The sequence below is a fragment of the Catharus ustulatus genome, chromosome 13 (assembly GCF_009819885.2).
Source record: "Catharus ustulatus isolate bCatUst1 chromosome 13, bCatUst1.pri.v2, whole genome shotgun sequence".
Lineage (NCBI taxonomy): Eukaryota > Metazoa > Chordata > Aves > Passeriformes > Turdidae > Catharus > Catharus ustulatus.
Window position 1 is genome coordinate 7,981,732 of NC_046233.1, and position 12,101 is coordinate 7,993,832.

Here is a 12,101-nt window from a genome sequence, read left to right on the forward strand (position 1 = left end):
TGTATGTTTTCACTAATTAAATCTTGTATTGGAAACAGGTCTTTTCTAAATTAGTAGAAGACTGTATTTTAGTACCTATTCTAGCCATATTGCAGCTGATTGCATCAGAGCTCCCAAGCTAAGGAAGGTTTGGCATGTGCAGAAATTGGGTTGAAGACTCAGAAACACTGGTGCTGCAGGCACAGGCCATGGTCAGCCCATGCTGAGCTACTACCACAGGATCTCCATTGCCCAGGGTGCAGGGCTACCCTGCCTGCTGGCTTTTGCATGGGACAAGAAGGGTCATTGTGGTTTGTTGGGTGGTTCTTAAATCTATCTCACAGTACAAAACAGCAAAGTGTTTGAACGAGTGCTTACCTTGAGCCAGGTGCCTGCTGGACCCAGGGTAGCACAGGTCCAGATGCTTTGCTGCAGTAGGTGGGAAGGGTGCAGCACCATTCCCAGTGGTTGAGCCCACTGCAAGCTCCCCTGGGGCAGCACATCCTCCCCATTCCTGTGCTGAGGTGGTTTGTGGTGCCCTTGGGAGGGGCTGCCTGTTCCCCTCCAGCAGCAGGTGTACCCCACTGCCTGCTGCACCCCATGTGCCAGCACAGGATAATGCCCACGGAAGTGGAGCAAAGGGGTTTCAGAATCTCTAGAGCACTGGGTGCTGGTTCTCACAGGGATGGTAGAGCCTCCCCTCCAACATCCATGGGTGGCTCCCAGAGCTGTGGGCACACAGGACAGAGCAGGGTTTGCCCATGCTCCAAAACTGATGCAGGATTCTCCTGAATTCAAGGTCTCTCCTACAAATGTAAGTAGTCACTGTCCACTGCAATGGGGAACAGGGTAATAAGCCACTTAATTCTTTGGTTTAATACTATGTGTTATGGCTTACCAAGGGAAGAGACTGACAAGTGTAGAGCTGTTGGCTGTGATCAATGCTAATATTTTCCTCCCCCTCTCCTTTTATTTTTCTTTAGCACCAGTACCATTCAAAAATAGATGAACTAATTGAGGAAACCGTCAAAGAAATGATAACACTCCTAGTGGCAAAGGTAACCCTCGACTTCAGGTGAAGTGATTCACTGTTAACGTTGCATCTCTAATATGTGTGTTTCCATTAAAATGTGACACATTAGGATGTTGAATTGGCTTCTTGTTTCTCAGAGGCAAGATCATCTATCTGCCAGTCCTTTCATGGTGACTCTTTGTTGATAAGGAACTACATGAGACGTAATGCTCTGCTAGCAGGGCTACCATGCTGGGCCAGAATTGTGTTGATGGGGTAACACCCCATGGTCAGCATCACCCCACAGCACTGGGGTAGCTGCTGTCAGGGGGTGGCACTGCTAAATGCTGCTGCAGAGCCATTGGGGTGGCATGCAGAGGTGGTCACCACTCCTACGCACGAGGTTGTGTGGACAAAATAGCTCATCTTGTGCAAGATCACCATATGCTCTTCTAAGAAATTAATTTAGAGATGACAGTAGTGGGAAATACATTCCAAAATGTCAGGTTTAATTGTTTGGGAATTGTTTTTCATCAGAGTCAGCTTCTGTAGCTCAGTTGCCAGCATTCCCCTTGGGTGGTTGTGTAGGTCTGGTGTGCTGTGCTAACACGGAGGGGAATTGGTATGTAAGGAGAAAGATGGTGGCGTGTGTTTTCCTCTAGTTTCAAACTTTCTGAGAACAAGTCATCCCTATTATACAGTGGAGACCTTTAAACATAATCCGCCAACATATGCCAGTTCAATTCTTCTGCAAGAATACCCAGCTAGCTGCGTGCTTGCCACTGCGTACTGGGAGCAGGAACCTTAGCCTTCCCCATCCAGAGAGACTCTGTTGGATTCCCCACACACTGCACCCACCTCCTGTCCCCTGCACCACCCAGGACACTGAGGGGTGATTAGGTGATTCCCAGTCAGCAAGAGGTGCACCAAGGTGCACGACAGCACCCAAAAGGAAGCATTCCTTTCTCCCCACTCCCCACTGTGCTCAGGGACAGGTGACCCTTTCCTTTGGCAATGCTGAGAGGTCGGCTGGCTCCTTTGAAGGTGATGCAGATTTTTACACCCTCGTCCAACTATTAAAAATAATTGCAGTATTTTTTGTCTTTGTAGTTTGTCACCATTTTGGAAGGAGTCTTGGCCAAACTGTCTAGATATGACGAAGGAACATTGTTTTCTTCATTCCTGTCATTTACTGTAAGTACAGACTATAGTTTCCTTCCTTTTTCTTTTCTTTGCTTTTTCTTCTGAGTTGTAACCTCCTGCTCTCCCAGGACTAGATCAGCTACCTAATAATTCTTCCATTTGATGATGTTTGATCACTGTAACCCCCACATGAATACACAAACAGCCTGTATGCAGATATACAGTAGATAAACATCCAGAATGCACAGAGAAAAGCCATCTCCATCCATCGCTCAGCTTGGTGAAATTTATTCTGCAGAAGTTACATATGAAGATGTAAAACACCATTGCATTGTACATGTAATTAGCTTCATTGTCACTTCACGTGACAGGTGTGTTCCTCTCAGTCGTTTGGCTGTAACTTCTGGCTGTACCTTCTGGCTGTGACTATCTTAAATAGTGAACAGCTAAATAGGGGAGACAAAGGGAGTAACTATGTGTTTCTAAAAGAGAACAAGGTAGGGGAAATGCCATGAGGACACAAGGCACAAGGTGCCTCTAATATCATATTTCTCCCTAACACTGAGGAACCAATCCACAGCTCACTACAAATTTCCCAGCAAGGTATAGGACCAGACCACTGTCTGTGCAAAACTGGTCTCAGTATCCAGCAATGGTTTAACAATCAGAGCTGTATTCCAGAAAAGTGTTGTGACAGCTTCTTAGGATGAACACATGGCAGCTGATTTCCAAAGGTCTTCTGAAAATACATGTGCCAGAAAGTTTACAGGAGTGTCTCTGTGCAAGCAGGACTTCACTTCTCTCAGCTCACAGACAGTTGTGCACATGAATGCCTGTGGCTGCTTGGAAAGTTGTGTTCACATTTCACACCCCAGCCCTGTTGCCTTCATGTGCAGCCTCTCCTGCACTCACTTGTTCGCAGAGACTGGGCAAGAGGCAGAAGGCACTGCTCTGCAAACCGGGAAGGCTTTCCAAAATCTCATTTTGGAGTTGTCTTAGTTACTTGCAAATGTCTGCTGTTTGCTACTCTTGGGCCCTTTTGCTGAGTTTGAGGCAGTTTGTAGGATCCATCTGGAAATGGAGATGGATTTAGGAAGGCTTAACAGCAGAGGCAAGAAACTGCTCTTGGCAGCTTTGTGTACACAGTCTGGCAGCTTATCTGAACCACCATGGGGTTCAAACTAAGCATTCTGCCTTTTCAGGTGTGCTGGAGGCACTTTGTTCTTCACAGAAGAGAGGAAGGGAGGGTGTCCATTCACCGCCCCGCAGTGCAGCTCCTCTCCCAGAATAAACCCTGCGTGCTTACAGCCCCAGGGCTGTGCTCTCCTGTGCTCCAGGGCATGCAGGGTATGGCTTGGGTTACCTGGACACCTTCCCTCATTCCAGTGCTGTGGAGGGTTAGGAAATGCTTGTGTGCCAGCAGCAGAGGATGTGGAGGCGGCAGCTTTCCAGGCATCGGAAGTACCAGCATCAGCCCGTGTAGACAGTGTAATGTGCAGCCCTTCCTTCGTGAATCCAAGCTGTTCCTTGGTTGATGCTGTGCTGCTCCCACCACATCCCACTGTTTACCCTGTCGAGTGCTGCTCCCTTTGATTGCTGAGCAAAGCCCTGGCTGCACCTGGGCTCTGGGCACCTGTTGGGACCAGCAAAGGGGTGCATGGGGTTCAGGCATCCTCTCTGCTGCTCCTGGGATGCTTGCTGACAGTTAACTGCCCCAGCAGCAGCAAAACACACTCCAACAGCCCCACAGCCTTCGAACATGGTTCCAAAGCCTGCATTTCATGAGTTTTCAGTCAGGAAGGGATGTGTATCCAAATAGCTGCTGTGCGTGGTGTGTGCATGTCTCGAGGAAAGTGTTGGTCCCTCGCCCACAGCAAGTGGGCTGGGCACACGACAGAGGAGCAGGATTGCTCCTTCCTGACAAAGGGACGTCTCTCACTTTGGCCCCCATATTTGCTGGGAGTCACTGGGAGAGGAGGCTGAGGAGCAGCCCTGACCCCTTTGGCACTGGGCTTAGCAAGTCTCCTCTCCCTGCAGTAGTAATGTGACTTGCTGTATTTAGTCTTTGCAGTGATAAATACAAAATCTCTCTCTTGTTACAGCATGCTTGCACCACCTCCCACGTTTTCCCTGTCTGAACAAATACAACAAAGTGTGATGGTCCAAGCCACTGAGCTCCAGAAAGCATTAGTCTCCCACCCCCTTCCACCAACTTCTTTCATCGCGTGTTTTCCAGGCGCTCTGCAAGTGACATGTACTCGGGGGTCTTGTGACAGACAGTTTTATCACCTAGTAGGATATCCTCATTTCCAATTCTTGCCTCGAAATTCAAGATAAAATTAATGCATCTGTTGTCCTAATAAATTCTCACTAGCCACTTCTCCTTGCAGAGCACTTTGAGAGGAAAACACCCTTCTAAATTTGGCCAGACTTTTTTTTTTTTCTGTTTGTTGCTACATTTGAGTGCATCTTGGCGGCAGCAGCCCAGGCCCTGGCTGGGTGTCTGCATGTGCAGATCCACTGACTTAAAGGAATGCCAGCTGCTAAAATTCCCTGTAATCTGGATGGCCTCTGTAGGCAGAGCATTACACCTGTGGTAATTATAACCAAAGATTCCACATTACCCAAGGGAGACTGAAGTAAAAGATCTTATTTTTGTTCTGTGCAAAATTTGTATGGTAAACTGAGATGTTTCATGGCAAAGTCACATACTTTGTGAAAAACGGCAGCCTAGCAAAAATCACACAACATCCGGCAGTTTGGAAATTTCACTAAATGTAGCCAAATCTGACTTTAAAGAAAAACAAGTAATTATTCTGATTAAAGGAGAGTGGGCAGGAGAAGCAGCTCAGTTTTTTTGTGGGTGGAGGGAGGAGATCGCAGGAAGCTGAGTTATTCTTGTCGCCTCTTGGCTTTGGAGAAGGTAGTTTGAAAGTGGCGCTAAGCTGGACCCAAGAGTGCTAAATCCACACTCAGCTGGCAGGTTTGCCTGTGCCTGGATTCATGCTCTGTACGATATTTGGAGGTACAGGTGTAGTCCTGGAGCAAGGACCCCAGCTTGAGTTCTGCAGGCTGATGAGCCACATTGTTTTCCAGGCTTTCCTCCTGATTGTTGGGCTTTGCTGCTCAGAAAAACTGCTGGTTTGGTGCTCGCATGGGCACCCTGCCTGCGTGGGTGTGCCATGGCTGCCTGCTCTCCTGGAGCTGCATCCACTGGATGGGCTCCAGCTGCCTTCGCGCACGGAGGCTGAGGCTCCTCCGCTCCCATTCTGCAGGAGCAAGGGATAGCACTTCTCCTCCTCCCAACAAAGTTGTGAGGATAAACGCAGAGACAGGGCAAGGTGTCCAGACAGCTGGCTGGAAACAGGAATACCTGGAGACAAGACAAGTGTTTGCTCTGGTGCTGATTTTTCTGCCCCGTCCCCCTGCAGCCTCTCTGGCAGCCAGAGCCGGGGTCACAGCACAGCAGCAGGCGCTCGGTGCCCTCCTCACGCCCTTCCCTCTGTTCTTGCCCCCCGGCTCGGCAGCCTGGGCGCTGCCAATACTCGCCGCGTTCACCTCGGCAATTACCACCAGTCTGGTCTTTTGTATCGCCTCATTGTGCTTAATTATGCACCCCCCACACACACCATATGAGTGCTTCCACCCACTCTCACATTCTGTCTCACACATACATTCATTCTCTCATTCGGGACACATAATTTATTCATCCCAAGATGCAACTGTGTGCGTGTTATATTTAGGCTGTTTTAATGGTAGCTTTAGAAATATTTAAAAGCAGGTGAGCTTTTACACCCAAACAAAGATGGCCGGCAACGCTTACCCTAATTAAAAGCAGAAGCGTTGAGGAAAATCCCAGCCATACTCTTTCTAGACACTGTGCCTTATGCTACAGTGGGAAAAAGGTCTCTGTGGCCAGCTGGCCACTGCTCAGTTGGAAGAGTTGGCCCTGACGTCAGGGGCCACCCTGCCTCCTGTGCCAGGCAATGTGCACCCTGCTTCATGGACAAGCACAGACAAAGTCACTTTGGGGTCTTGCTGATCACTCCAGCTTGTGATGACACCACAGAGTGCAGTGTCCATCTCTGATACCCTCCCTCCAATAACATCATCTAAAAAGGGAGGAAAATCAGGGGAAGATGAGGTGGCTGTGCAGTCTGGGAAGCAGAAAAGCTTCGGGGTTTTTGCGTGGCATGGCATGAACACACTGCCCCAACGTGGTCTTACCAGCATCAGGACCAGCAAAAAGGGGGAAAATAACAATTTTTGGTTTGAATTCACCGATGCGAGGGAGGAACAAGTGAGTGCAGGAGAGGCTGTGTGTGAAGGTAACAGAAACTTGAACACAACTTTCCAAGCATCCCAGCCACAGCATTCATGTGCACAACTTCTCAGAAATCCCTCAGCCTAGCAGAGCATCACTGAATGGTTTGAGTTGGAAGGGATCTTAAAAATCATCTCCTTTGAACCCTCCTGCCACAGGCAAGGACACCTTCCACTATCCAGGTTACTCAAAACCTCGTCCAGCCTGGTCTTGACAATGTCCCAGGCTACAACCTGCACAACTGGGGAAAGCACACCATGGGCAGGACCATGGGAAGGGAGCAAAATTAGGGTCCTTCAGGTGCTTTCTTGTGTCTAGCCCTGCCAGCCTCACCATGCCATCATGCCCCACTCCCAGGAGAGCTGCCACTGCTCCTGGGATACAGCTCCCAGCAGGAGAGACATGCAGTGCCTTGGGAGACACGTGGCATCAGGTGGAGAGCGAGGCCTCCGAAGAAAATAACGATGTCTTCTTACGAACCCCATCTTCCCCCGCTCGCTGAAGTAGAAGCACAACTCCCACACTATCATCTGCTGCTATTAGAGCTTTAGCAGCAGTAAAGTTACCTCTCCAAAAAAAAACAACAACAAAAATACCACCCTTTTAGACAGGAAAGTGAGTTTCATCACCCTTTTCAACCTACTCAGCATTATGTTGTCCCAAGTCTTGACTGGAGATGGTCTTGCAGAATTTAAAGAAAAAAAACAGACCTGAAAAGGTACTGGTGGTGTTAACTCTCTTCTTGTTCTTTTACAGGTGAAGGCTGCTTCCAAATACGTGGATGTACCCGTAAGCACAATTTAAACAACTTCTGTCATAGTAATTTGCATTGTGCTTTGGTTTATGGCATGTGTAGCAACCCACATTAGGCATTAACAGCCAAGATTGAACCATGGGCCTTCATACTTCTAACATTTGAACTGGAAAGGATATTTCCATTATGTTAATAATGAGCAGTTACCCTCATATGGAGACCTATGAGGCTGTTTAGGCAACAATTTGCAGATGGTGTCAAAAAGGTACCATATTTATGCAATTGGCTTGAATCACATTTGAAAAAAAAAAAAAATGGGAGCAGTGCATTCTGTTAATTCTTCATTTGGACTTGTACAAATACAGTATAATTTCCAAACAAAAAGTCCAGACATGTTAGAACTGAGCCAACACACATCTAACACATTAGCTAATCTATTTTATTTTTGTTCTTCTAATTGTTGGTTTATTTTACTCTTTTGGAAAATGACTTTTTTATTACTTTGGGGAAATGGTGATGAGCTACCAACATGTGTTTGGGAAATTGTTAATGAAAATAAATTTTTCCATTTTTCTGTAATTGGTGTAGGAAAACTGTACATCGTCTCCTCTAATTAGACCTTGATTCATAAGGAAAAGAGCCCTTAATGTTCTTAGACAGAGCACTTAACTTGCCAGAAATTTACATTTAAATTAAGTTGAAGTGTAATATATGGATGTTGGCTGGAATAAGGGGTTACTGTAACATTTACAGGCAGAAAGATCCTGAGCAACTGCAAATGCAGAAAAATAGATCTTAATATGCCACATCAGTTAGACTGGGCAGTGGAAATCAAGAGTAACTCAGTTGTGTTTGATGATGTATATGTATAATGTGTGTATATTTAATGCAGGTGTGTTGTTCTGCATGTTCTCATATGCAAATGTGATAAATTTATCAGGCATTTTGGACCACATCATCTGCATTTGGTGTTTTTAGCCCTTTAGCCCAACCTAAATGTTGCCTACAAAATTATCATATCTTGAGCCCAGCATGGAAAAGACAAACTCTTCAACAGTAAGAGGTGTTGCTTGGTTTAAAATACCCCAGATCCTGGCATCTGGTTCTTTTTGGAGTAATAAAAGTGAGATTTTTGAGAACCTTGGAAAGAAAAATTCAGAATTTATTTCTTGCCCTGAAAATATGGAGATCCTTCAGATGAAATTCCTGATTGTTTCAGTGCATCTTAAATATTTAGTCATCAGAAATTTGAACACAGAACAGTTATTTTAAGTAACTTCTGGGGTGAAACATGGCCTTCTCTGAGGCCTCTGTGTTCCTGAAAAGTAAAGCATCTCCAGGGAAGCTGTCTTAATAAAATGCTATGCAGCTCTTCCAAGCTTTTCCAAAAGCTTTGTACCTTGGACACCCTTGGGGTTCTGCAGCAGGATCTGCTCCTCTCCTCAAAGCCGGACAGATGCTCCAGTTCTTTGTGTAAATCAGAGCAGAAATCATTCACCTGACTAAGTTTTCAGTTGTTTCTCCACCTGCCCCTGGAAATTAAACCACATTACAGTGTCTTCCTTGGCAGCCTCAACACTTGTAATGAACTCAGCCCCACACAGCCCCCAGACCTGTGCAGAGGCCACCCCATGAGCCACTGCCTTTCCAAGGAAAGGAGAAAGAAAAACCCGTTTGACTAGAGGACAAAGAGGAAATCCTGTTCAAATCCTATTTGAACAGAAACCCACCACTTACATTTAATTCCACAAATGTTAGTTAAATCTAATTCTGTAATTCTGTTGCAATTGTCTTGGTACAAACCAATCCATCTAATCCTGCCTTGGAATGGGCACCATCAGCAGACTGAAAATTGCTTGAAAGTGTAACACTTGACTACTGCCACGTTTGTGTTGTCCTCATTGTTTTTCAAATTAATACCTTGTCATTGTTGCAGTAGGTGTTAAGAAATGTCACTGCCTTCCCAAGGGCCAAGCACTGGCCCTTTGCTTGATAATTGTTTGCTTTGTATTAAAAAACTCCCTTCCTACTGCTTTCCAAACTGTCCTCATTTTCACCCTGGAAATTACACGGATGTGTTAACTAACTTCAATTTACAGCGACTGACAATCGTATCTTGCAGAGAAATGATACTCTGTGATCTGAGGTAAATCACAGTAATGGAAACTAATGACACTAGTTATTAACAAACTTACAATGTGCCACACAAATTTAAGGTTTTGTGGCAGCTCTTGTAATGACTCGTGTTACCATATTTTAATGGGTTTCCTTTGAGGTAAGTTTGAATCCAATATATCAAGCAATGTGAACTCAAACGAGATTTTTTTTTTTTAAGTATTTTCTGATCCAGCTGCTTCAGTTCCCATTTGCTTTAAAGGAATGCTGTTATCCCCAAAACCTTGCATGCTTTAAGGTTGCTCTTTAAAAATCAGTTAAATTCTGCAGAGAGCTGTGTAGAAATGTGACATCAGGTAAGTGTTGATCAGGTAAGGAAAGGGCAAACTGCAGGAGGACAGCAGGAGATGGAAGAGAAGGAAAAGCAGTGATGAGGCTGCACAGAGAAGCTGCCCCCTGCATCACTACTCATGTTTTTCTCTCTCTCTCTTCTCTCCTCCATGCAGAAGCCAGGAATGGATGTTGCTGATGCCTATGTGACATTTGTCCGCCACTCTCAGGATGTCCTGCGTGATAAGGTCAATGAGGAGATGTATATAGAAAGGTTATTTGATGTAAGTAAATGCCCTCTCCTCCTTGGACACCAAGCAGGAGAGACCCAAAATGTGACAAAATAAGACAGGAGGATAAGTCACATTTTGAGAAAATTTATTGCTTATAGCTTTAAAAAATAAATGAATCTTTCCTTTCTTTCTGACTAAGGCTCATATCTGCTCTCTGCCTGCTTTAAATCTCTACTCTGGTCTACTGTGTCTTAGTCTGTGTGTGGATTTTAAAGAAACAGTATCTTCTAAGAGAACTCTTTAACATCTTTTAGCTTGTGTAAATTTCTCTGTATCAGAATATCTCAGTCATTGTTCTCACTGTCCAAATTTGAACCAGGCTTTTGGCAGATGTGTTTGCTAAGTGCCAGTTCTTCTGCACATTTTGCATTGTTTCACTGACAAGCACTCCAAATCTGACAGCAAATTTAACATACTAAACTTTAATTTTAGAAGCTAATCTAAACAGAGCTGATTATGAATGGGCTTTGGTATAAAGGAGGACCCTGTTGTGGTGTCTGCCACCAAAGGCAAATTTGAGACATGGTCTCCTTGATGAAGATGGCCAGTAGGAACTGACCCAGATGATCACAGCCAATTTTCAGTTGGGCAAGAACAGTTTGTTGGACTGTGGGAGAACAGTGACCTGTGATGCCTGAGTTTTTTAGGTTTGGTTGCATGTTAAAAATATCTCTGTTTCCATTGCTTTTGTTTTGTTACAACCTTTCTGTCCCTGTAGCTGTCCTATAGTAAAGGTTTTCTGTTGATGACCAGCCTGCAGCATTAGTGTTTCAGTCTCTCTAGGGTATTTGTCCATTTCTCAATTTCTGTTTGAAGCAGCTTATTTCCCTACTTTCCTTCCTTCCGTCTCTCAGCAGTGCCATGTCTCAATCTCCTGGCTCTGGAACTCTAACAGCCTTCTGTGCTTTCTTTACTCACTCTTTTGCTTCCTCAGTGTGCAGGGAAAGCTGCTTTTTCCCCAACCAACCTTTTCCTTCACTTGATACTTCTCTTTCTGCACATTACCTGTCCCTCAGAAGCCTCTTCTTCCTTTACAATTCCCACTCTTTCTTTCCCCTGTAACTCACCAGATTAAAATGGAACTTATCTCTCATGTCAAATGTTTTATCACATTATATCAAGTGGCATGAATTAAGAGTCAAATAATCTTACTGTGTACATCTACTAGCATGACCCATATCCACTGGGAATGCCTCATTCATGCACAGAGCACAGCAGTGCCTCCTCCGGGCTCGGCTCGTGCGCGCTCCGGGGAGAGTTTGCAGCGTGAGCACCAGACGCAAATCACCCATCAAGCAGGCATGGGGAGGAAAAACAAAACATAAAACAAAAGACTGTCGCTTCCATCTGCAGCGGGCCTGCGAGTGCATTGCTCGTTTGTGTTGAAATTTATTCCACGAGCAGTTAAATTTCCAGAGCTCATCTGGACTGTTCTTTTCAATGCCCACACTGCCTTTTCCCTCATCCTTTCCCTATGATTCACAGTTGGTGTGTTTGTACCGATTTGGGCCATTATTTCCAATTTTCAAAAGGCTGTAATTAACACAAATATTGATTTCAGTTTGATCCACTCATACTTGGTTTTACCAAGCTGTATTTTAAACAAATTAACAGTTGACATGTACAAAAAAAGGGAAGAGCAGATACCTTGGTGGAAAGCAAAAAATGAAAAACCCTTCTTTCCCTCCCTGCCTTCCTCAAGTTTCCCGATCCATGTGGAATTAAATAATCAAGGATGGGGTTTTTACATTGCTCTGCCTGTTTTGACCTACACTGGCTGCAGGAGGGAATTGCAGCATGTGGGAGCTGTTCCCATTCCTGTTCCCATTCATGTTCCCACTCCTGTTCCATTCCTGTTGCCATCCCAGCGGGACAGAGTTGGGATCTAATGCTACTGGCATGTTTGCATGTGTCTCATGTACGTGAGTGTGTGCCCATGAGCAGGGTGAGCTGTGGGGCAGTTGCTTTGCAAGGAGGGAATGGATTGTGCCAAGCCCTTGTCACCCAAAACGTGGAATTATGTGTTGAGCAGTCGTGTATTGTCTTTGTCAGGTTGCAGCTGAAGGAGCTGGCTCCTGGCTCAGGTGCTCCTGGTGGGTCAGTACCAGCACAGGGTTTGCATGCAGGTCACCAGACCCCGTTTATGTTGGT

General features: G+C 45.5%; 1 protein-coding gene across 18 annotated transcripts in view; it reads left to right on the forward strand.

The window, feature by feature from the left end:
* The window catches only part of CADPS (calcium dependent secretion activator), a 204,919-nt gene that overhangs the window by 173,540 nt on the left and 19,278 nt on the right, over positions 1-12,101 (forward strand). For all 18 annotated transcript variants that reach the window (XM_033071283.1, XM_033071286.1, XM_033071294.1 and 15 more), the window contains 4 exons: positions 963-1,037; positions 2,102-2,185; positions 7,215-7,247; positions 9,834-9,941. In XM_033071283.1, coding sequence (XP_032927174.1) covers positions 963-1,037; positions 2,102-2,185; positions 7,215-7,247; positions 9,834-9,941 — 300 coding nt within the window. The remainder of the gene's footprint in view (positions 1-962; positions 1,038-2,101; positions 2,186-7,214; positions 7,248-9,833; positions 9,942-12,101) is intronic.